This window comes from Scyliorhinus torazame, chromosome 8 (assembly GCF_047496885.1).
Source record: "Scyliorhinus torazame isolate Kashiwa2021f chromosome 8, sScyTor2.1, whole genome shotgun sequence".
NCBI classification, from domain to species: Eukaryota; Metazoa; Chordata; class Chondrichthyes; order Carcharhiniformes; family Scyliorhinidae; genus Scyliorhinus; species Scyliorhinus torazame.
In genome coordinates, this window is record NC_092714.1 from 179,130,712 (window position 1) to 179,156,948 (window position 26,237).

Genomic DNA, 26,237 nt, shown 5'->3' on the forward strand with positions numbered 1-26,237 from the left:
ACTCTCCATTGAATGAAAGCTGCGCTGGCACATTGGGCTGCCACATAAGACCAGACAGAACGTACCCTGAGGTGGGAGGGTGGGAGACACTTTGCTTGCTCAAGTTTACCACCCAATTTCAGATAGGCGTTTAAATGCTGTTTTCCTTGCGTAACTTGTGTTGCCAGCAATTCACAAACCACACGCCCAATCCAGCCACTCAGCAATTATTTATTTAAATTCTGATTTGAGCATTAAGATTATTATACATCCTTTACCTCAAACTTCCTGCTTCGATTTGTGAAGCAGGTGAGCTGAAAACACACAAAATAAATGGGCAAGGGTCTCGGGATCGCTTAAATTATTTTGTTTTGTTCAGAAAACACCGGAGGAGACTCTCTCAAGGAATGAGGAAACTGGCTTCTGCAGGAGGTATCACACTAATTCATCTCTGGCACTGGCAACTGGTTTATTCCGGTACTAACCTTCAGCCCTCCCTCTCTCCTCTCGATTTTGTTTTTTCTCTAAACTATCTTATTCCCCTCAAACATCATCTTTATCCCATCTGATGGAATTAAGACATTGCCTCCGACTCTAATTCATTCATTCTTTCCCAGGAGGGATGGCACAGTGGTTAACACTGCTGCCTCAGCGCGCCAGAGACCTGGGTTGGATTCTGGACTTGAGTCACTGTCTGTGTGGAGTTTGCCCATTCTCCCCGTGACTGTGTGGAGTTTGCACATTCTCCCCGTGTCTGTGTGGGTTTCCTCTGGGTGCTCTGGTTTCCTCCCACAGTCCAGAGATGCATAGGTTAGGTGGGGTTATGGGGATAGGGCAGGGAAGTGGGCCTAGGTAGAGTGCTCTTTCAGAGGGTCAACAGGTTGAATGATCTCCTTCTGTACTGTAGGAATTCTATGGTTCTATATGAGTTCAAGATTATTGTTCTCTTTTCTCTCAGTCCTTCACAAACCATTAAAACCCACCCTCGATGTCACCTAATTGCTGTATCTCCATTAAACCTCCTGTTTCTTTGCAACACTGGTGATTAATGCATTTTAGCTTTGGTTCTTCACCTATGTTTCTCAATGTAAAATACAAGAAACGGGGCTGGTTTAGTGAGTCAAGACTGAAGCAGCCACAGGCAATAAGAGTGTCTCATTCACCAGTAACAACAACGCGCATTTGCTTTAGGAAGGACCATCCCTAGAGCTCCGCAAAGGCATAAGAGAAGCAAACACTGAGCCAAAGAAGGAGTGATTGGGAAGCTTGTTCAAATAGGTAGGTTTTAAGAAAGGTCTTAATTATATCGTACAGGTACGTTTAGCTTTAGTACAAGTACAGTTAGCTCAGTTGGATGGACGGCTGGTTTGTGATGCGGAGAGATGACAATAGCGTTGGTTCAATTCCCGTCCCGGTTGTGATTATTCCTGAAGGCCCTATCTTCTCAATGGTGACCCTCAGGTTAAGTCACCACCAGTCAGCTCTCTCTCAAAGGGGAGAACAACAGATGGTCCTCTGGGACTATGGTGGCGGTCATTCCATTTTCAAATGGGGATTTGGGGGTGGAGAGTCTTGGGAAGAGTGGGACCTCAGTGGCTCAAGGCATGACTGCCAATTGTAAGGCAAAGGGAGTGGGTCTGTACATGAGGTAAGTATTACAGGAACATGGGAGAGGAGTCTGCTGGCATATGTTGTGGGTCTTTAAGTAGTTACTGAAACTAGGGAGGGAGGAATCTGTGGAGAGATTTCAAACGGGCAATTAAAATCATAACTTTGAAGCATTGGGGAATGGATGCCAATGTAAGTCAGTGAGGTCAGGAGTGATTGGAAAGGCTGAAATCTATAATACATGGAGGATAATAGACCAGCCAAGAGATTGGTGGAATAAATGAATATAGAGGTGAGAAAGTCAGTAATGAACAAGGGTTTTAGTGATCACTAATTGTGGACAGATGTTACAGAGGTGGACAGAAGTGTAAGAAGTTTAGCAGGGGACATGCATGCAGAGAAAGTGAACCAAGCGGTCGGATGACTGAAAGTGAAACTTAACATGTTTCTGTTACTTCCGTATCAATTGTGTCTTGTTCAGGAAAACCCTGACAGTATCTGTGCAGCACACATTGGCAGGGAGTCCAGGTGGCGATGAAGATGGTTTGGATTTTGGCAGTCGGTTTCCTATTCTTTTCATACACCTCGTGTACAAACCCAGGATTGAAAGTGAGAGTGACACAGAAAGCCTTGGAGTACGGTGAGTGTGGATAAATATGCCGATTAATTTATCTCTGTGGACTTTTCTAAGATGTGGGGCTGCCAGCGTTGGACTGGGGTGAGCACAGTAAGAAGTCTTACAACACCAGGTTAAAGTCCAACAGGTTTGTTTCAAACACTAGCTTTCGGAGCACTGCTCCTTCCTCAGGTGAATGAAGAGGTATGTTCCAGAAACATATTTATAGACTTTAACCTGGTGTTAAAAGACTTCTTACTGGACTTTTCTAAGGGTTGGAAGACTGTGGCTTTTATTGCTACTTTTATATTGGGTATAAAAATGGAACTTATTTTGATGTCTGTGAATTTCTTTTTTTTAAATTAGGTTGCAGATAATATTTCCTTAATGTTGACACTTCTTGGATCTCCTCCAAATCTGAAGGAATCCTAATCAGCTGCCTTTCACTTTTAGTTATGCTTCCAAATCCATCAGCCTCTCCTATTGCCACTGGGCTAAATCCAAATGTGCCAAGCTTGATCCTGAACTTTAGTTTCTTGCCACATCCATTGCAACTCTAGGATGACTTTTCACCTTCGCAGCATCGCCGACCTCTGTCCCTACTTTGCTCTCAATTCTGGGCTGCAGAGTAAAGGGTTAACTTTAATGATTGTTAACCTGAGCGTAAGGAGCTATGTCACAGTGCTGTCACTCGCTGTGATAAAATGAGTCTGAAGCAGCTTGTAGAGGAGCTGTGGCTATGTACTGATGACCTGTAACCTTGCAAATAGTTTGTGATTGCAAATAAAGGTATTTTGACAATGAAAGACCATTGCCTCCAGCAGGATCTCTACCAGAGTAAGAAACCATTGTGTCCCAAGACAACCCCACAATAACAGACTGACAGACTCTAATCCATTCAGGGGCAGCACGGTAGCACAAGTGGATAGCACTGTGGCTTCACAGCGCCAGGGTCCCAGGTTCGATTCCCCGCTGGGTCACTGTCTGTGCGGAGTCTGCACGTTCTCCCTGTGTCTGCGTGGGTTTCCTCCGGGTGCTCCGGTTTCCTCCCACAGTCCAAAGACGTGCAGGTTAGGTGGATTGGCCATGATAAATTGCCCCTAGTGTCCAAAATTGCCCTTAGTGTTGGGTGGGGTTACTGGGTTATGGGGATAGGGTTGACCTTGGGTAGGATGCTCTTTCCAAGAGCCGGTACAGACTCGATGGGCCGAATGGCCTCCTTCTGCACTGTAAATTCTATGATAATTCTATGAAATTAACAATGCAATGAACTTACTGTGAAAAGCCCTTAGTCACCACACTCCGGCGCGTGTTCGGGTACATGGAGTGAGAATTCAGAATGTCCAAATTACCTGACAAGCACATCTTTCGGGACTTGGAGGAAACTGGAGCACCCGGAGGAAAACCACGCAGACACGGGGAGTACGTGCAGACTCCGCACAGACAGCGACCCAAGCCGGGAATCGAACCTGGGACCTTGGTGCTGTGAAGGAACAGTACTGACCACTGTCGCCCTATCAGGTTCCCCCTCAGCCTTCTCTGCTCCAAGGAAAACAGCCGCAGCCGATCCAGTCTCTCTTGATAGCTGAAATGCTCCAGCCAAGGCAACATCCTGGCGAATCTCCTCTGCATCCTTTCCAGTACAATCACTTCCTTCCTTCTCCATGAATTGCAACAGTCAGAAAATGACCTCTATGTCCATTGTCCCCACACAGCCTAGCATTTCTGTCATTCTATTCACTGGGCCCCTCACGGTGCTCCCTGCACCCCTCTGTATCACTGACCCCCAGTTCCCTCTGCTGTTTCTTGTAGCCCACTGGGTTTAATGGCTCCCTGTACACCTCTGTATCCCTCTTATCAATTGCCTTTGAATGCTTGCAAGACTTTCCAGCAGTCCACATTGGTGACCAACTCAAACAATGAACAAAGAACAGTATAGCACAGGAACAGGCCTTCAGCCCTCCAAGCCTGCGCCGACTATGCTGCTCATCCAACCTAAAACCTTTTACACTTCTGGGGTCCATATCCCTCTATTCCACCCTATTCATGTATTTGTCAAGAGGCTCCTTAAAGGTCACTATCGTCCCTGCTTCCACAACCATCTCCAGCAGCGAGTTTCAGGCACCCACTACCCTCTGTGTAAATAAAACCTCTCTCGCACATCTCCTCTAACCTTTCCCCCTCACACCTTAAACCAATGTCCCCTAGTAATTGACTCTTCCACTCTGGGAAAAAGCTTCTGATTATCCACTCTGTCCATACCACTCATAGTTTAGTAGACCTATAGCTCTTATTCTCTTCACTCCTCTGACTTCTTAGTCCATGTTGTTCCTTTTTCTCAGTTGGTGGTCACATTTGCAGCTGTTATGTCCCTGCCTTAGCCTCCGGAACTTCCTCCTTAAATTACTCTGCCTTATCTCCTACTTTGCTGTTTTTAAAAACCTTCACTACAATTAACTGTTTCTGAAATGTCACTCTGTCCTGCAGAATGCCATATACATGCAAGTCGTTGTGATGGTACTGGGATGGAATCCATAATTTCGAAGCTTGTATTTTTTGTGGCAGATCCCACAGTTACTAGACTCCTCAACAACTCTCCCTTGGATTGATTGGTTCCCTGTAAGAACACTATTCACGATGCCCTATGCTGCTCTTGTTTGGCCTTGTTTCGCACTGTAATCAATTACTATTTGTTGATGCACCGTCAATGTACTCTGTCGATTATTCTTTTGTCTACTACGTACGTACTGTGTACGTTCCCTTGGCCGAAGAAAAATACTTTTCACTGCACTTCGGTACATGTGACAATAAATATCAATCAATCAAGAGGGAAAACAAAAAGGAAAACTGATTCTCCCAGTTTCTGAGAAAACTAAGGTTGCAACTGAGATTGAAAATTTAAACTTCTAGGGAAACTGAGACTATTTAAATCCATCTGAAAGGACACAGATCCATCAGAGTTCAGATGATTCCAGTGGTGCAGTACAGGTAGGCTGAAGAATTCAGAGGCTAAATTAGGAGCTAAAAATAGGCAAACATACAGTTTCTGCAACAGTTTGAGTAACTTGATGATAACACCGGTGGATCTACACCATCCAGACTGTCTTAAGCAGAGTTAAAGTGTGCTGCAGATGTGTGCCATTTTTGGTGAAGACTATGCCCGTGTAACTTGGATTGGTTTTGTGCTGCTGTCAACTGGAGATCAGACTACAACCTAGAAGAGGAGTTGAAATTTATTGTGAGGAAGACAGGGATTTGAAAGACTTTGTGACTGACACTGAGTGAACTTCCAAGACATAAGATCTGTCTTAGTTGTATCTGCCATTTAATGTATAAGTTATAGTTATAATTGACCACAATTTTCCAGTTAGTTCAAATTTAACTTGTATTGATTCTGGGTAGCATTTAATGTTTGCTGTAGTCTGTTTTTGTATCGTAAAAATTATTTTGTTTTTAGCTTTGTTCTTTCAGTAAAAAAAATAGGATTTAGATTTTTTAAGTTACATGCTCATCTGAGATCATAATCATGTTTCTGGATTGTATGAATGTGAAGTAGCGTACGCCAGTGGTACTACTGTATAATTGCCTTTACTGGTGTGTAATAGTCTCACCAACATGCACCAATGTGCATTTACAGGGATCAAAATAGAATATTGTACATTGATCTGATGTAACAAATACTTATCATATCATAGAATTTACAGTGCAGAAGGAGGCCATTCGGCCCATCGAGTCTGCACCAACCCTTGGAAAGATCATCCTACTTAAGCTCACACATCCACCCTGTCCATGTAACGCAGTAACCCCACCTAACGTTTTTGGACACTAAGGGCAATTTAGCATGGCTAATCCACCTAACCTGCACATCTTTGGACTGTGGGAGGAAACCGGAGCGCTCGGAGGAAACCCACAAAGACATGGAGAGAATGTGCAGACTCTGTACAGACAGTGACCCAAGCCGGGAATCGAACCTGGGACCCTGGCGTTGTCAAACAACAGTGCTAACCACTGTGCTACCGTGTCGCCCCACTTGTATGCACTAATCTATATTGGCATTTACCAGTCAGTCCAGTGCTGTCCAATTGAAATTGCTGACTAGTCATCTGAATGGCTACTGTAACGTTATTTTATCCACCAGGACTCATTTTACACCAATACAAGTCAAACAGTTCTGATGAAGCATCTTCGACATGAAACATTAACTGTTTCTCTCCACTGATGCTGACTGACTTGCTGAGTATCTGAGTATTTCCAGTATTTTCTGATTGTATTATAGGTAAACATACATGTGTACATTTACTGGAACATCCAGCACAATTCAGTGACCAAGGGAGCATCGCTGACAATGATTGAGAAAAAACACTCAGGCACTCTGCTTTTCATCTTCCCATTTAACCAAAAAACGTTCAAAACAGTTAAAGTTGACATGTACACAGCACAAAAATGAGTATTGAGACCGCTGTCCAACATGCAGTGACTCATTGTTTATTTACTTTCAAAAAAAATTTAGAGTACCCAATTCATTTTTTCCAATTAAGCAATTTATTGTGGCCAATCCACCTACTCTGCCCATCTTTTGGGATGTGGGGGCGAAACCCACGCCAACACGGGGCTAATATGCAAACTCCACACATACAGTAACCCAGAACCGGGATCGAACCTGAGACCTCGGCATAGTGAGGCAGCAGTGCCAACCACTATGCCACCGTGCTGCCCTCATTGTTTATTTACTAATCAGAAATGTCACATCTGGATTCCCAATTAGCCATGTATAACTAATGTAACTGGGTGCACCAGTCTTGTCCATGTTTACTTGAAAGCGATGGTCGTCAAAGCATATCTTCACACTTTTTCCTCCTGCAAGGCGTTAACATAATACGTGGCAAGGCCAACAGCCTTATGTGATAAGGTTGTTTGGTGTCTCACTAAGAGGTCTGGAGGCTTGTGTGGTTCAACATAAATGGTTTATTGTTAATACACAGTTATATACATATCTCCAAGGTATAGCCCTGACAAGGTACTACCTTCATGCCTTCTTCTCTCAGACTTGCTCTACACCACTCTGTTTCCTGTCAACTGTCATGTGTCTCTCTGCTTCATACTAGGCACGATACTGTACTCCAGTTCTGGTTTAACACCTGTTATGCTGAACACCCTGAGACTACATCTTACTGGACGCAGACTGGAGTTTCCAGTGGAGTAAACGGTGTGGGGTGTGTAATCAGAACAAAGAACAAAAAAAGTACAGCCCAGGACCAGGCCCTTTGGCCCTCCAAGCCTGCACTGACCAAATGTGTAGCAGTCCCCAGTAATAACCACTTATGGAGGAGAGTGTTGGTGTGTAGCCAAAAGCATGGGTTTTACTTGTCCAATGAGTACTGGAAAGTTCTGGTATTCTCTAACATCTGGTTTGTAACAGGTCGGCAGGTTGGGATACAGGCATTGCAACAGAAACTGCGGCAGATTCAGATTCCAGACGTCAGTGGCAAGACACATGTGCCTGTGGTTGGCCATGTCCATTACCAAATCTCTGGGTGAGTAACTGGAGTGTTCGCCAGGAAAATGAATGCAATTTGTTTCAAATTGACTTCCTCCATTTTGAATGGCCTTGAAGTTGAGTCCCATCCTTTGCAGTTATTTTTCGGTGCCAAGTGGCCTATCAAGCCCCGAATATGGTGGGCAGGAAGCAGGAAGTGCTCGTACATTTCCAGCAAAACTCTACCAACCACAATATTGGATAAGAACAAAGAAATGGTGTAATTTCCCCCACTATAACTCACATTTGACCCACTGCTCCTGCAAAAAAGGGGAAAAGAGAATGTTTTAATTCTAATAACTGTAAACAGATAAGAAATAGAAAAGACTTATATAGTTTATTATGCTGAAGAGTACAAACATACAAAAGCAAGTCTGTTTCTCAGGGGCTCCGTCGGTACTCTTACGAGGCCAAAAAGGTCCCATGGCCGAAATTGTTTGGGAAACCCTGGTTTAGATGGTGCTGTGGAGACAGTCATAGGAAATTCACCAGGAACTACAGGATTAAGCTTGGGTTTCTGATGCCTGAAACCGGTTATTCTTGTCAGACTGAGATTTTGGGAGATTTTCTCCAGACAATTGGCCCAGTTACTTTATTATCATAATAGAAAAAGCCTCCAGCTCCACATTCACTGGAGACCAAAGATCAGCTTTTGTCTCATTATCCAGGGTGTCAGCCGTTCTCAACTGTGACACAAAATGTTGAACGTTCAATTCCTAGTTCTGAGACATGAACACAGAATGCAGGCAGACACTCCAGTGCTGAGGGAGGGCTGCACTGTCTTTCGGATGAGACCTTAAATGGAGGCACCATCTGCTCTCTCGGGTGGATGTTAAAGCTCCTATGGCACTAGAAACAGCTTACCTGGGAATTATCAGGTTGCTTTTTATTTAATCTTGCTGTGCACTAATTTGCTGCTTTTTAAAAAATATTTTGCAACAGTGACTGCACTTCCAAAGTATTTCACTGGCTGTAAAGTACTTTGGAACATCCTGAGATCATGAATAGGTGCTATATAAATGCAAATTCTTTAATTAGAGATAGGAACACACTGAAATTTTAATAGGACAATGCTGCCACTAAGGCAGGATAACCCTATTAATCAAAAGGTATTTCACCCATCCCTGCTTTTAGTCTACTTTTCCTCTACACAAGAGAGAAGGAAAATAGAGAACTACCACTAGTTAACCTGATGTCAGTCATTGGGGAAATGCTGGAATCTATTATTAAGGAAACCTTAAGAATGCACTTGAAAATCATAGTGTTGTCGTCCAAAGTCAACATGGTTCTACACAAGGGAAGTCACGTTTGACAAATCTATTAGAGTTTTTTGAGGATGCAACTATCAGGGTAGATGAAGTGGAACTGGTAGATGTACTAGGATTTCCAAAAGGCATTCAATAAGTTACCACGCAAAAGGTTAATATGTAAGGTTCATGGAGTTGGGGTAAAATTTTAGCATGGCTAGAGAATTAGCTAACAGGCAGGAAACAAAGAGTAGGAATAAATGGGACATTGTGAGGTTACCAAGCTGTGATGAGTGGAGTGCCAATGGGAATGTAATCTGTGAGGAGGGCACAGAGGCTGCAAAGAAATATAGACAGTTCAAGTGAGCAGAATGCAATGCGAGGAAGTGTGAGGTTATCCAGTTTGGTCATAAAATAGTAAAACAGTCTGTGTCTTAAAAGACATGAAACTTGTAAATGTTCATGTACAGAGGGACTTGGGTGCACTTGTGCAATGAGCAAAAAGTTAGCATGAACGTATAGCAAACAATTAGGAAGAGAAACGGTCTGTTGGTCTTTATTGCAAGGGGATTAGAGTATATTAATAAGGAAGTCTTGTTACAATTATACAAGGCCTTGGTGAGACCACGTCTTGAAGTTTTGGTCTCCATATTTAAGAAAAGATAAACTTGCACTGAAGATTGTAGAATGAATGTTCACTAGATTTGTTCCTGCGATGAGAGGGTTTGTCCTATGATGGTAGGCTGAGGAATTTGGGCCTAAACTCTTCAGAGTTTAACAGAATAGGGGATGGTCTGCTTGAAACATATAAGTTTCTGAAGGTGCTTGATATGGTAGACAAGAGAGCCGGTTTCCCTGGCTGGGAAAGTTAGAGAACGCGGGTCTCAGGTTAAGGAGCTGAGATGAGGAAAGATTTTAGCCACCCACAGGATTGTGAATCTTTGGAATTCTCTACCCCAGAGAGTTGTGGATGTTCCACCATTGAATATATTTAAGGCTGATATAACTGGAGGTTTGGGGAGTGGATGTCAAAGTGAAGTTGAGGCAGAACTATGCCATGATCGTATCGAATGGTGGAGCAGGCTCGTTTAGCCATATGGTGTATTCCTGCTCCTATTTCTTATGCCTGTATGTTCACCCACTTAGATTTGTAACTAACAGTGGAATACAAATACAATAAGGTGTGCAAGTAGATTTATGTGATGCCTGCATTAGGGAAAATACTGTTGATATTCTGCCTAACATTAAGGATCCTGCCATGGAGGAGTTTGAAGCTAATATTTCTGGGAATAAGATGTTCTAACCCGTGTAAATCAGTTTACATGCTGCCAGTCCACAGCTCGGTGAGAAAGTAATAATAACTTGTTGTGTAAAATGTTCTTTACAGGATGCACATTAGCGCTTTTAGTCTGCCTACGTCTGCGGTAGGATTCTATGCTGGGACTGGCATTAAACTCTCCATTGACAATGCCTATATACACATAACTGGACACTGGAGAGTAAAGTATCTTTTTATGTAAGTATTTAATTTTTTGTTTTTCTATGAATTTCCTTCTGTTCCCTCCTGAAAGGACTGAAATGTTCCACTGTGCTGTCAATCCCCTTGTACCTCAATCAAAACCCCCGGCATGGTTGGGTCTACAATCTGAATGTTGAGTAGGAGTGGTAACCTTGGTGATTTTACCCCTTCCAGGGCACACAACCCACTTTATAACTATTGCTTTACTCTCTCCATTTCACCCAGTGCTAGCCAGGGATTGGATTTTTGGCTTTCTAACTGTGTTCGGTTCAGCCCAGGACCACATTGGAGGGTGCATTTGGAAAGTGTGGACTGGATCTTGGCTTTTTCCGAAAGTGTGAAAACGGTGACAGTGAGCTTGCAGCCTGTTCTGGGTTCCTCCCAGTTTATGTTTTCATTGAAGTCAGCAAAATTCATAAAAGACATGAAATGAAATGAAATGAAAATCGCTTATTGTCACAAGTAGGCTTCAATGAAGTTACTGTGAAAAGCCCCTAGTCGCCACATTCCAGCGCCTGTTCAGGGAGGCTGGTAAGGGAATTGAACCATGCTGCTGGCCTGCCTTGCTCGGCTTTAAAAGCCAGCTATTTAGCCCAGTGTGCTAAACCAGCCCCATCAAAAAGCCTGAACAATCCAATGACTAATTTTATACTATCACACAGAAGGGAGCAGTTCAGTGCTTTTAGAGCATTGCTGTGGGCCAGGAGGAGCAGAACTGCTTTCCACCAGACCCCGGAGCTCCACCCCCATTCAACACTGTCCCCACTGCCCCAGAGATCGGAGGTCTCCAGCTTCCAGGAGAACTGCAGGCCCCTTATCAGCCGTTGTGGCCTGCTCTAGACTCCCACCCACCTGACTGAATCTCAAGCCCCTCATTCAGGTTGACTGCCGGGTGGGAAGCTTGTCAAAGAGAAAAGTGCCACACAGACTTCTAAGTTTCCTTTCTGAAACCCTGCCAAAGCATCCTGTCCCTCTTTATATCAAAGCCTCTATTCCAGAGAGTGAATGGTCGGTCCATGGAATAGGCTCCCTAGGAAAATGGTGATTCATGGAAATGCTAATTACATAGGTTACTTTTGGAAAAATAACACTTTGGGATTGTAATTAAGAGTAATCTGAGATTTGACGTGGGGTAAGTGTAACGTGCTGGAGAGGAACGGGGAGCTTTGAGCCTCTTGTTCCCAAAGCTCTCCCCCATTCCTTGTCCCGTTCCCATTATTTTCCACTGAGGCCCTGTTTAAATCTGGCCCTTGATTTCTCTGCCTATCATTTTTCTTATTCCCCTTTCTGTCTTTTGTTCTTATCCTTGTTTCCCCCTCCTCTGACTCCTTGCATAGGTTCCCATCCCCCTGCCATTTTAGTTTAAACCCTCCCCAACCAGTCTAGCAAATACTCCTCCACGGACATCAGTCCCGGTCTTGCCTAGGTGTAACCCATCAAGTTTGTACTGGTCCCACCTCTCCCAGAACCGGTCCCAATTTCCCAGGAATCTCTTCAGCCACGCAATCATCCAATATATCCTGTTATTTCTCCTCTGACTAGCACTTGGCTTTCATTAACAGGGGGATTGAGTTTAGGAGCCGCGAGGTTTTGCTGCAGCTTTATAAAACTCCAGTTAGACCACACTTGGAATATTGTGCCAGTTCTGGTCGCCTCATTATAGGAAGGATGTGGATGCTTTGGAGAGGGTACAGAGGAGATTTAGCAGGACGCTGCCTGGACTGGCGGGCATGTCTTATGAAGAAAGGTTGAGGAAGCTAGGGCTTTTCTCACTGGAGCGAAGAAGGCAGAGAGATGACTTGATAGAGGTGTTCAAGGTGATGAGAGGCATGGATAGAGTGGATAGCCAGAGACATTTCCCCAGGGTGGAAATGGCTGTCACGAGGGGACATAATTTTAATGTGATTGAGGAAGGTATAGGGGAGATGTCAGAGGTAGGTAGAGAGTGGTGGGTATGTGGAATGCATTGCCAGCAGAGGTGGTGGATTCAGAGTCATTAGGGACATTTAAGTGACTCTTGGACAGGCACATGGACAGCAGTAAATTGAAGGGGTGTAGGTCAGGTTGGTCTTAGATTAGGATAAATGGTCGGCACAACATCGTGGGCTGAAGGGGCTGTACTGTGCTGTACTGTTCTATGTTGGACTGGAGGTAATTGTGAAATCACTTTGTGGTCCTACATCCTAGCTCCCTATATTCTAATTTTAGGACCGCATCCTTTTTTTCACCTATGTCGTTTGTACCAATGTGTACCACGATCCCTAGCTGGTCATCCTCCACCTCCAGAATGTCCTGCAACCGCTCTGAGACATCCTTGACCCTAGCACCAGGGAGGCAACATACCATCCTGGAGTCTTATGGCCACAGTAACACCTATCTATTCCCCTTACAATTTAATCCCCTATAACTAATGCATTTCCACACTTATTACTTCTTTCCCATGCAGCAGAGCCAACTGTGTTGCAAGAATTTGGTTGCTGCTGCTTTCCCCTGAGAGGCCATTCCCCCCAACAGTATCCAAAGTGTATCTGTTTTGCAGGGGAATGGTCACAAGAGATTCCTGCATGGTTCTGCCTGGTGGTTACACATTCCCTTCTTGTTTGTGGAGGCTGTGTTATGACTACTTCTCTATACGGGCTATCCACGATACTCTCCACCTCGCGGATGCTCCACAGTGTCTCCAGCTACTGCACCAGCTCTGAAACCCAGGCTTCCAGGAGATGCTGCTGGAGATACTTCTTACACATATGCTGGCCCCGGGCACTGAAAATGTTCCCAGCTTCCCCCATACAGCAGGAGGAGCACACCATGATTATGAGCCGTGATCTGTCCCTTTAAATTAAACCTTTCGGAAGATACATAAAATCAAATAATATCAATCACTCTAGTGGCCTTTTTCCCTAGTCTTTATTACTACAGCATATAATCTTTACATACAACAAACCACAAAATAAAGATCTTACAAACTATAAGCGATAGAAATAGTAAATACTTACCCGACTGTACTCACCCCAATCAAGTGCTTCCACTTTCTCCCACTTTTGAATCCTGTCATCACCTCGGGTGCTCCAAACTCCAAGCTAGCACTCAGATGTCTCACTGCATTCTCACGCTGTTTTCAAACTCCTCTCGCACTCTCCTCTAGGTGTTGCTAACTGTCTGTCCTGGAGTTCCGGTATCGTCACCTTGCACTCTGCCACGTGCTGTTGACTATCCTATTTTTTTTATTTTTTAAATTTAAAAAAAAAAAAAAATTCTTTTAACCTTTAAAAAATAAATTTAGAGTACCCAATTCATTTTTTTTCCAATTAAGAGGCAATTTAGCGTGGCCAATCCACGTACCCTGCACATTTTTGGGTTGTGGGGGCGAAACCCACACAAACACAGGGAGAATTTGCAAACTCCACACGGACAGTGACCTAGATCCAGGATCGAACCTGGGACCTGCTGTTGACTATCCTGGTGTCTCACACTGTCCAATAGGTGCTGCTGACTGCCTGTCCTGGTGTCCTCCTCTTGCACTCTTTTCTAGGCGTTGCTCAATTTGTCTTCTAATGTATCCTCGCTTCACCTAATGTCTTGTGACTGCTCCTATGCGTTTGTCTCTACAGATCAGACAGTGGCTCATTTGATCTCTCCGTGAGTGGCCTGTCAATATCAGAGGTGATAGGAATGACCCGGGATGATACTGGCCGACCTGCAGTGCACAGTGCTGGCTGCACAGCCAATGTTGGCAGCTTAGACATCACGTTTCATGGAGGAGCCAGGTAATGGTGCAATACTTTAGGAAACAAATGCATTTAGCTACTCCTGTATAGATTTCTCCTCTCTCTCTTTCCCCTGCTCTCCTGGCTCCCCTCTTCTCCCCAGAGCCTTTTTCTACCTTGCTCGATTGCCAATTTGAGCCTATATGGTGATTGGTGTACTCTTATTTGTCAGCAGAGGATATCAGAACCAATTCTGATATGGTCTTTCCTCCCATAACAGATTATCTGGTCAATTATCCCATTGTTGTTTGTGGGATCTTGCTGTGTGTTAAATGGCTACCACTTAAAACAGAAACTGCATTTCAAAAAGTAATTCACTGGCTGTGAATCACTTTGGAACATCCTGAGGATGTGACAGGTGCTAGATTAATGTAATTTTGTTCTTTCTGTTCTATTTTTTAAATTTTGTTTTTTTTCTTTTTCTTCTTTTTATATTTAGAGTACCCAATTATTTTTTTCCAATTAAGGGATAATTTAACATGGCCAATCCACCTACCCTGCACATCTTTTCAGGTTGTGGGGGTGAGATCCACGCAGACACGTGGAGAATGTGCAAACTCAACACAGGCAGTGACCCGGGCCAGGATCGAACCAGGGTCCTCGGCGGCGTGAGGCAGCAGTGCTAACCACTGCGCCAACGTGTCGCCCTAAAATGTTGTGTTTTTATAGTCATGTAACATTCCTGTACCCCCCCCCCCCCCCCCCCCCCCCCGCCCCCAATGTCATTGTTGGAAGAAGAGCAGAAGAGTTTCTCCAGTGCCCTCATCAATTTATATGCCTCAACCAACATTACTTTTAAAGAAAAAGATGCAGGTGGCCAACGCACCGCGTGGATCTTTGTGGGAGCTTACTGGCCGCTCTGTTTCCTACATTACAACAGAGACTACACTCCAGGACTACTTAATTGATTGTCCTGAGGTCATGAAAGACCCTTTAAAAATGCAGGTTCTTGCTGTGTTCTTCCGCTAACCTGGGCATGAGAGGTTCTTTCAATACTGATCATGCTCTCCATTCTATACAGTAAAGGAACTGCCTCTTGTGATCCCTTATTGATGTGTCTGAATTTTGTTGGGTTTAACCGTAATGTTGCATCCCACTGTGATTTATTTAGACTTAATGATGAAATCAGGTGACTTGTTCACACGAAGCGAAGCTAATAATTTGGTGAATTTTATTTCACTTACCCGTGAGATTGGCAGCATATTTGAGAATTACTTTGAATCCCACTTGATGTTTACGAGCCTGCTGTATGCACAGTATAAAGATTTTTATACTTTAACCTAATATAACTTTTTTACATTTACAGCTGGCTGTACAATCTGTTCTCTAGTTCCTTGGAGGATCCCATTCGCTCGTCTCTTAACCGAGAGGTACATATCCAATTGCACGTTGAATAATTCAGCTGCCGGTTTCTACAGAGATAGAGAACTTACACTACAAGCCATGGGTTGGTTTAATTATCTGCTTACGTTCTAATTGCCATTTTCTTAATTTTTTCTTACAGATTTGTCCAAAAGTGTCCGATGCAGTCAATGGGCTAGAACGACATCTGAAGACCATTAAGAGTAGGTTCCTCTATTGTTCACAAACACACTCTCCCCCACAATCTTCCAAAGTCCACGCAGGAGATATGCTGTTCTCTGGTACTGTGTCCAAGTGGATAGGTCTTCACTTCAGCCAGTCAGAGTTGGCCTATAAACTATAGATGTTAATAGCTGAGCCCAATCCTAACTCTGCTTACCAGCAGGAATCACTGGATAGTTATCAGGAACAGGAACTCTGGCTGATATGTCCCATCTCCACCTCCTAGATTGTTAATAATTCCTGAGCTGAGTTCCGCTAACAGGGAATTTTGGAACGCTTTGGTCTCTATGACTTAGTTCTGGATTGAATGGTGGGTCTATTAGTGGAAGATTGGCTTTTGGTAAGAAAATCCAATTTGGATGATGGTCTCTTATTCCTCTCCACATGGAAAGAATTCCCTCTTTTTCTTTCCCTACAGTGGAAGAAAGGCAATTAGAAACAATACATAACAGGGTGGATTGTCCTTTTCGGAGACTATGTTCTCCCATTTTATTTATTATTTTTTAAAGACATTTTATTCCAAACATACATAACATCAACAAAACACAGCACATCAAAACATAGTCAGCAGTTTGTATAGTTTTTCCCCCCTTTTACATCTTCCCCCCCCGCAACGAACAGCTCCTCAAATAAAGCCATGAATGCCCTCCACCGCACCTAGAAACCCTCTTCTGACCCCCTCAACGCGAACTTATTCTTCCCCAGCCTGAGAAAGTCGTACAAGTCCCCCAGCCACCCCCAACGGGTTATCTGACTTCCAATTCAACAGGATCCTTTGCTGGGCGATCAAGCCATTACATCGACCCCCTTTCCCACCGGCAGCTTCAGCTCCTCCGAAACCCCAAAGGTCTGACCTCAGCCCTCACTATCCTGAATAAAGTCCCAAACACACCCTTCCAAAAGCTCTTCAGCTTCTCGTAACCCTAGAACATGTGAGCATGATTCGGCGGCATCCAACCACACCTCTCACACCCATCGCTCACTCCCTGGAAGAAACTACTCATCATTGCCCAAATCCTTTGCACCACCTTGAACTGAATCAAGCTCATCCTCTTGTAGGTGGAGGTTGGATTGGATTGGATTGGATTGGTTTTGTTTATTGTCACATGTACCGAGGTACAGTGAAAAGTATTTTTCTGCGAGCAGCTCAAACAGATTGTTAAGTACATGAGAAGAAAAGGGAATAAAAGAAAATACATAATAGGGCAACACAACATATACAATGTCACTACATAAGCACTGGCATCGGATGAAGCATACAGGGTATAGTGTTAATGAGGTCAGTCCATAAGAGGGTCATTTAGGAGTCTGGTGACAGCTGGGAAGAAGCTGTTTTTGAGTCTGTTCCTGCGTGTTCTCAGACTTCTGTATCTCCTGTCCGATGGAAGAAGTTGGAAGAGTGAGTAAGCCGGGTGGGAGGGATCTTTGATTATGCTGCCCGCTTTCTCCAGGCAGTGGGAGGTGTAGATGGAGTCAATGGATGGGAGGCAGGTTTGTGTGATGGACTGGGCGGTGTTCACAACTCTCTGAAGTTTCTTGCGGTCCTGGGCTGAGCAGTTGCCATACCAGGCTGTGACGCAGCCTGATAGGATGCTTTCTATGGTGCATCTGTAAAAGTTGGTACGGGTTAATGTGGACATACCGAATTTCCTTAGTTTCCTGAGGAAGTATAGACGTTGTTGTGCTTTCTTGGTGGTAGCGTCGACGTGGGTGGACCAGGTCAGATTTTTGGAGATGTGCACTGTGGTAGCCATCTCCTAATCAAGCCTGATCTCCTGCAGCTGAGCCCTCACGCAGCCAATGCCACGTCTACGTTCGACCACTGGCTAGCCTGCTTCGAAGGCTACCTCAGAGCAGCCACTGAAGAACCCTCGGACTCACAGAAGCTCCAAGTCCTCTACTCGCGGGTGAGCCCTGAAAGTTTCCCCCTCATCCGGGATGTGCCCACCTACTCAGAAAGGGACATTACGTTAAACCGGAAACCGGTGAACCAAGTGTACGCCAGGCACCTCCTGGCCACGAGACGGCAACTCCCCGGGGAGACTCTGGATGATTTCTTGCGGGCCCTACAGATTCTCGGTAGGAACTGTGACTGCCAGGCAGTTTCGGCAGTCCAACACACCGAACTTTTAATCAGAGACGCTTATGTCACGGGCATGCAGTCTACGTACATTCGCCAGCGACTATTGGAAGGGGGTACGCTCGATCTTGCGGAGACTAGGCAGCTTGCAAATTCACTAGAAGTGGCGTCCCATAACCTGGAGTCCTACACCCCCGACCGCGCGGCACCCTCGTGGGCATCGTGGGCCCCACCAGCTGCCGACTCCAGCTCACCGCAAGCCTGCGTCGCGCAGCAGCCAGCCAACTCTGGGGGGCCCAAGTGTTATTTTTGTGGACAAAACAAACACCCCAGGCAGCGCTGCCCGGCGCGGGGCACGACCTGCAACGGGTGTGGGAAGAAAGGACACTTTGTTTCTGTTCGCCAGGCCCGGTTGGTCGCTGCTGTTTCCAGGCCCGGCATTTCTACATCCCCCACGTGCGACCCAGGGGCGCCACCAACTTCTCCTCCGCAAGCCACGTGTGGCCTGCGGGCGCCGCCATCTTCCCCACTACAAGCCATGTGCGACCCGTGGGTGCCGCCATCTTTGATGCCGCCCGCCATGTGTGCCCCGTGGGTGCCGCCATCTTTGGCGCCATTTTGGACCGCGCCCCAGGACCCCGGCTCGTCTGGCCGTTCATCGCCTACTGCTACCTCCGCCACCGCTGATCAGCCCGGGATCTCCCAACATGTTCCGCAGCTCGCCTCCATCACCCTGGATCAGTCTCGGCCTCGCGACCGCTACGACAATGGTGAAGATCAATGAGCATGAGACGAGCTGCCCCTTTGACTCCGGGAGCACAGAGAGTTTCATCCACCCCACTACGGTAAGGCGCTGCTCCCTCCCGGTACACCCCGTCACCCAGAAAATCTCCCTGGCCTCCGGATCCCATTCTGTTGAAATCCGGGGGTACTGTATCGCGACCCTCACCGTCCAGGGCGTAGAGTTCAGCAACTTCAGGCTCTACGTCCACCCCCACCTCTGCGCTGCCCTGTTGCTTGGCCTGGATTTTCAATGCCATCTCCAAAGCCTTACTTTGAAATTCGGCGGACCCCTGCCCCCCTCACCATCTGCGGCCTCACGACCCTTAAGGTTGATCCACCTTCTCTGTTTGCGAACCTCACCCCGGATTGCAAACCCGTCGCCACCAGGATCAGACGGTACAGTGCCCAGGTCAGGACCTTCATCAGGTCGGAGGTCCAACGGTTTCTGCGGGAGGGGATCATTGAGGACAGCAACAGTCCCTGGAGAGCTCAAGTAGTGGTGGTGAAGACTGGGCAGAAGCACAGGATGGACATTGACTACAGTCAGACCATCAACCAGTATACGCAGCTCGACGCGTACCCCCTCCCACGGATATCTGACATGGTCAATCAGATTGCACAGTATCGAGTCTTCTCTACAGTTGACTTGAAGTCCGCCTACTACCAGCTCCCCATCCGCCCGGAGGACGGCCAATACACTGCGTTCGAAGCAGATGGCCGCCTCTATCCCTTCCTCAGAGTTCCCTTCAGCGTCACCAATGGGGTCTCAGTCTTCCAGCGTGAGATGGACCGAATGGTTAACCAGTACGGGCTATGGGCCACCTTCCTGTACCTAGATAATGTCACCATCTACGGCCACGATCAGCAGGACCTCGCGCAAACCTCCAAAGATTCCTCCATACCGCCAAACTCCTTAACCTCACCTACAATAAGGAGAAATGCGTATTCCGCACCAACCGCTTAGCCATCCTTGGCTGCGTAGTGGAAAATGGAGTCCTAGGGCCCGACCCCGACCGCATGCGCCTCCTCCTGGAACTCCCTCTCCCCCACTGCCCAAGGCCCTGAAACGATGCCTGGGGTTTTACTCGTATTACGCCCAGTGGGCCCCTAATTATACGGACAAGGCCCGTCCACTCATCAAGTCCACAGTTTTCCCCCTGACGGCTGAGGCCCGCCAGGCCTTCAACCACATCAAGGCGGACATCGGCAAGACCATGTTGCATGCGGTCGATGAGTCCCTCCACTTTCAGGTGGAGAGCGATGCATCCGACGTAGCTCTGGCCACCACTCTCAACCAGCGGGCAGACCCGTGGCCTCCTTTTCCCGCACCCTCCATGCCTCCGAAATTCGGCACTCCTCTGTCAAAAAGGAGGCCCAAGCCGTTGTGGAAGCTGTGCGACATTGGAGGCATTACCTGGCCGGCAGGAGATTCATTCTTGTCACTGACCAACGGTCGGTTGCCTTCATGTTTAATAACACACAACAGGGCAAGATCAAAAATGACAAGATCTTGAGGTGGAGGATCAAGCTCTCCACCTATAATTATGAGATCTTGTATCACCAGTGGAAGCTCAACGAGCCCACTGATGCCCTATCCTGCGGTACATGTGCCAGCGCACAAGTGGACCGACTCCGGGCTCTCCACTATGACCTCTGCCACCCGGGGGTCACCCGGTTCGTCCATTTTGTCAAGACCTGCAACCTGCCCTACTCCATTGAGGAGGTCAGGACTGTCACCAGAGACTGCCAAGTCTGCGCAGAGTGCAAACCGGACTTCTACCGGCCAGATCGAGCGCACCTGGTGAAGGCCTCCCGCCCCTTTGAACGCCTCAGCATGGACTTCAAAGGGCCCCGCCCCTCCACCGACCGCAGCGTGTACTTCCTCAACATAATTGCCGAGTACTCCCGGTTCCCTTTCACCATCCCATGCCCCGACATGACTTCTGCCATGGTCTTCAAAGCCCTGCACAGCATCTTCACTCTGTTCGGTTTCCCCAACTACATCCACAGCGATCGGGGATCCTCGTTTATGAGCGATGAGCTGCGTCAGTTCCTGCTCAGCAAGGGCATCGCCTCGAGCAGGACGACCAGCTACAATCCCTGGGGAACCGGGCAGGAGGAGAGTGAGAACGGGACAGGCTGGAAGGCTGTCCTGCTGGCCCTGCGGTCTAAAAATCTCCCGGTTTCCCGCTGGCAGGAGGTCCTCCCCGACGCGCTGCACTCCATCCGGTCGCCCCTCTGCACCGCGACTAATGAGACCCCACACGAACGCGTCTTTGCCTTCCTCAGGAAGTCCACCTCCGGGGTCTCGCTCCCAACATGGCTGACAGTTCCTGGACCCGTCCTCCTCCGGAAGCATATGCAGAGCCATAAATCGGATCCCTTGGTCGGGAAAGTCCACCTCCTGCATGCAAACCCGCAGTACGCCTACGTGGCACACCCCGACGGGCACCAAGACACAGTCTCCCTCCGGGACCTGGCACCTGCTGGGTCCCCACCCACGAACCCCAACCTCACACCCCCCCCTCCACCCACTCTCCCACCAGCGAACCTCACCGCAGCACCCACCCCAGCGGGATCCGTCCTCCCACTGGATTCACTCAAGGGTGACGAAGACGAGGTCGCAGGTGACCACGTCGGCGCCCAATTCACCACCAGGACTGAGGCGATTGCGACGGAGGATCAAAGCCCCCGAAGACTTAATTTGTAATGTTTTCGTCACCCCCGCTGGACTTTTTTTTAACAGGAGGTGAATGTGGTAGACACCACTAGTGGTATATTGTATGTATTACGGTACTGCCCATATAGTACAGGTACAATGGTAAATCCCAGCCTGCTGGCTCCGCCCAGCAGGCGGCGTATAAAAGTGTCTGCTCTCCTGCGCTGATTCCATTCTGGTTCCAGCTGCAGGAGGCACAACATCTTCTGCAATAAAGCCTTGATTGTCCTACCATTCTCGTCTTGTGGTAATTGACGGCACATCATGCTCCCCTAGAAATTTGAAGCTGCTAACCATCTTCACCTCAGCCCCGTTGATGCTGACAGGGGTGTGGACAGTACTTTGCCTCCTGAAGTCAATGACCAGCTCTTTAGTTTTGCTGGCATTGAGGGAGAGATTGTTGTCGCTGCACCACTCCACTAGGTTCTCTCTTTTCCTCCTGTATTCTGATTCGTCGTTGTTCGAGATCCGACCCACTATGGTCGTATCGTCAGCAAACTTGTAGATGGAGTTGGAACCAAATTTTGCCACGCAGTCGTGTGTGTACAGGGAGTAGAGTAGGGGGCTAAGTACGCAGCTTTGCGGGGCCCCGGTGTTGAGGACTATTGTGGAGGAGGTGTTGTTGTTCATTCTTACAGATTGCGGTCTGTTGGTCAGAAACCGAGGATCCAGTTGCAGATTGGGGAGCCAAGTCCTAGTTTTTGGTGCTTTGATATGAGCTTGGCTGGGATTATGGTGTTGAAGGCGGAGCTCAATAAATAGGAGTCTGATGTAGGAGTCCTTGTAGTCGAGATGCTCTAGGGATGAGTGTAGGGCCAGGGAAATGGCGTCTGCTGTGGACCAGTTGCGATGGTATGCGAATTGCAGTGGATCAAGGCATTCTGGGAGTATGGAGGTGATACACTTCATGATCAACCTCTCGAAGCAGCATGGTAGCATTGTGGATAGCACAATTGCTTCACAGCTCCAGGATCCCAGGTTCGATTACGGCTTGGGTCACTGTCTGTGCGGAGTCTGCACATCCTCCCCGTGTGTGCGTGGGTTTCCTCCGGGTGCTCCGGCTTCCTCTCACAGTCCAAAGATGTGCAGGTTAGGTGGATTGGTCATGATAAATTGCCCTTAGTGTTCAAAATTGCCCTTGGTGTTGGATGGGGTTACTGGGTTATGGGGATAGGGTGGAGGTGTTGACCTTGGGTAGGGTGCTCTTTCCAAGAGCTGGTGCAGACTCGATGGGCCGAATGGCCTCCTTCTGCACTGTAAATTCTATGATAATTACAACTGAAGTCAGGGCCACCGGATGGTAGTCATTGAGGCACGTTGCCTGGTTCTTCTTTGGCACCGGTATGATAGTGGTCTTCTTGAACTAGGTGGGGACCTCGGAGTAGAGTAGGGACAGGTTAAAGATGTCCGCGAACACCTCTGCCAGCTGGTCCACGCAGGCTCTGAGTGCACGACCATGGATCCCGTCTGGGCCCGTCGCCTTCCAAGGGTTCACTTTCAGGAAGGCCGATCTGACTTCGGAAGCTGTGATAGTGGGTATGGGTGAGTTATGGGCTGCTGGGGCACTCGACAGCGGATTGTTGGTTACCTGCTCGAACCGAGCATAGAATGCATTGAGTTCATTGGGGAGGGGTGTGCTGTTGCCGGAGATACTGCTCGGCTTCGCTTTGTAGCCCGTTATGTTGTTTAGTCCTTGCCACAACCGCCGAGAGTTTGTCTGTGACTCTAGCTTGGTTTGATATTCTTTCTTGGCATCTCGGATGGCTTTGCAGAGGTCGTACCTGGATTTCTTGTACAGGTCAGGGTCGTCTGACTTGAACGCCTCAGACCTGTCCTTCAGTAGGGGTTCAGTCTCGCAATTGAGCCATGGTTTCCGGTTGGGGAACGTACGTACTGCTTTCTTTGGCATGCAGTCGTCCACACATTTGCTGATGAAGTCTGTGACTGTGGTGGCATGCTCATTTAAGTTGGTCGCTGAGTTTTTAAATATGGACCAGTCCACTGTCTCTAAGCAGTCACGCAGGAGCTCTTCTTTTTCCTCGGACCAGCACTGCACGACCTTCTTAGCTGGATTCTCCCGCTTGAGTTTCTGCTTGTACGCCGGAAGAAGGAGCACCATATTATGGTCTGATTTCCCAAAGTGCGGTCGGGGGATGGAACGGTAGGCGCCCTTGATTTTTGAGTAGCAGTGGTCGACAGTGTTGTCGCCCCTGATGGGACAGGAGATGTGCTGGTGGAATTTTGGCAGTACACTCTGGAGGTTGGCCTTGTTGAAGTCTCCAGCCACGATGACCAAGGCCTCCGGGTGTTCTGTTTCGTAGTTGTTTATAACTGTGTACAGTTCGTCCAGCGCCTTCCTCACTTCTGCCTGGGGTTGAGTTCACTCGCCGCGCCGCCTCACACTAGAGTCCCCATCATATTTCCCTCCCCAACTCCTCCTCCCACTTGTGCTCTATCCTCACCACCTGTGCATTGCGCTGCTCCCCCAACAACTCGTACCAATCCTACCCTCCCCCAAATCGTCAGGAAGCAGCTCCAACATGCATTCCGGTAACTGGGGGAACGTCTGCCACTCCTTTCGCGTGAGGTCTCGCACCTGCATGTACCTGATCTCACTACCTCCCGGCAGCTCAAAACTCTCCTACATCTCTTCCATCCCCACAAACATCCCCACGAGAATATATCCCTAACCTGCTCCAGCCCCGCCTTCCTTCACTTCCCATACATCCCACCCACTAACCCCATTTCTGTCTCTGCGTCTGTAACAGAGCCCTCGTCAACCTTGGTACCTTCCCTGCCCATATGAACTCCGAAATCAGTGGCTCCACCCTCCGGAAGAAGGCCTTATGGAGAAAGATTGGGAGGATCTGAAAGGCAAACGTGAATCTTGGCAGCACATTCATCGTTACCACCTGCACCCTTCCTGCTAATGTCAAGTGCAAAGCACCCCACCTCTTAAGATCCCCCTTAACCTCCTCCACTAACGCTGTCAAGTTCCACCTGTGCATCGCGGTCCACTCATGTGTCACCTGAATCCCCAAATACCTAAACCTCTCTCTTGCCACCTTAAACAGTAGTACCCCCAAATTGGCCCCTGCCCCGTGGCATTCACCAGGATTTCCTCGCTTTCCCCCACATTCAGCATGCACCCGGAGAAGTCCCCAAATCTCTCCAACAGGCCCATAATTCTGCCCATACTCTCCAGCGGGTCCGACACAAACAACAACAGGTGGTCTGCGTAGAACACCCGATGCTCCTGCCCCTCCTCACAATTCCTCGTCACTTTGCCGACCCCCAAAGGGCCATCGCCAAGGGCTCAATCGTCAGCGCAAATAACAACGGCGACAGCGGGCACCCATGCCTCGTTCTCCTATGCAGCCCAAAATACCCTGAACTCGTCTCGTTTATACGTACACTTGCCACCGGGGACGTATACAAAAGACACACCCACGCCACACATTTTGGGCCAAACCCAACCCTACCTATAGTTTCAAACAGGTAACTCCACTCTACCCAGTCAAAGGGGTTCTCTGCATCCATGGATACAATAACGTCCGGTGCCCGCCTCCTGATGGAGTCACAACTACATTCAGAAGCCTCCTAATGTTGCTGGAGAGCTTCCTACCCTTCACATAACCCGTTTGGTCCTCGGAGACCATCTCTGGAACACATCCCTCCAACCTACATGCCAACACCTTTGCCAGTACTTTCACATCCGTGTTCAACAAAGAGGTAGCCACTCCAGTGGGTCCTTCCCCTTATTCGGGATTGGTGAAATTGATACCTGAGACAGCATTGCTGGCACTCAACCATCTCCACCTCCTCACTAAACATCCCCAACAGGTGGGAGGCCAATTCTGTCGCAAGCTGCTTATAAACCTCTGCCGAAAAACCGTCTGGCACCAGGGGCTTCCCCGACTGCATTCCCTGACACGTTCCATCACCTTTCTCAGCCCAAACGGCTCCTCCAATGCCTATCTCGTCCTCTCCCCCAGTTCTGCCCCGGCTCGGCCTGATACAACTTCTCATAGTACCCCCAAAACACCTCATTTAACTTCTCCGGCTCCAACACCAACTCCCCCTTTTCTGCCCTTACCTCCAAAATATCCCTAGATGCTGCCTGATGCCACAATTGGTGGGCCAACATGTGACTCGCCTTCTCTCCATACTCATACCCATTTCATGATCCCCTGGGACCGCAAAGCGGGAAGCAATTCTGTACCTCTTGCCATACATAAGAACTAGGAGCAGGAGTAGGCCATCTGGCCATTCGAGCCTGCTCCGCCATTCAATGAGATCAGACTGATCTTTTGTGGGCTCAGCTTTACTTTCCCGTCCGAACATCATAACCCTTAATCCCTTTATTCTTCAAAAAACTATCTATCTTTATCTTAAAAACATTTAATGAAGGAGCCTCAACTGCTTCACTGGGCAAGGAATTCCATAGATTCACAACCCTTTGGGTGAAGAAGTTCCTCCAAACTCAGTCCTAAATCTACTTCCTCTTATTTTGAGGCTATGTCCCCTAGTTCTGCTTTCACCTGCCAGTGAAAACAACCTGCCTGCATCTATCCTATCTATTCCCTTCATAATTTTATATGTTTCTATAAATCTCCCCGCATCCTTCTAAATTCCAACGAGTACAGTCCCAGTCTACTCAACCTCTCCTTGTAATCCAACCCCCTCAACTCTGGGATTAACCTAGTGAATCTCCTCTGCACACCCTCCAGTGCCAGTACGTCCTTTCTCAGGTAAGGAGACCAAAACTGAACACTATACTCCAGGTGTGGCCTCACTAA

The 26,237-nt window shown here is 47.6% G+C and overlaps 1 protein-coding gene across 3 annotated transcripts in view; it reads left to right on the forward strand.

Moving 5' to 3' along the window:
* The first annotated feature begins 261 nt into the window (after positions 1 to 261).
* The window catches only part of LOC140428277 (bactericidal permeability-increasing protein-like), a 63,174-nt gene continuing 37,198 nt past the window's right edge, over positions 262 to 26,237 (forward strand). The window contains exons 1-7 of one of the 3 annotated variants that reach the window (XM_072514570.1): positions 262 to 411; positions 2,069 to 2,227; positions 7,623 to 7,737; positions 10,374 to 10,502; positions 14,117 to 14,272; positions 15,579 to 15,642; positions 15,777 to 15,837. In XM_072514570.1, the coding sequence (XP_072370671.1) occupies positions 2,122 to 2,227; positions 7,623 to 7,737; positions 10,374 to 10,502; positions 14,117 to 14,272; positions 15,579 to 15,642; positions 15,777 to 15,837 (631 nt within the window). In that variant the 5' untranslated portion in view covers positions 262 to 411; positions 2,069 to 2,121. Of the gene's footprint in view, positions 457 to 1,183; positions 1,258 to 2,068; positions 2,228 to 7,622; positions 7,738 to 10,373; positions 10,503 to 14,116; positions 14,273 to 15,578; positions 15,643 to 15,776; positions 15,838 to 26,237 lie in introns of those variants that run through there. The other 2 variants (XM_072514568.1, XM_072514569.1) reach the window with 2 other exon arrangements.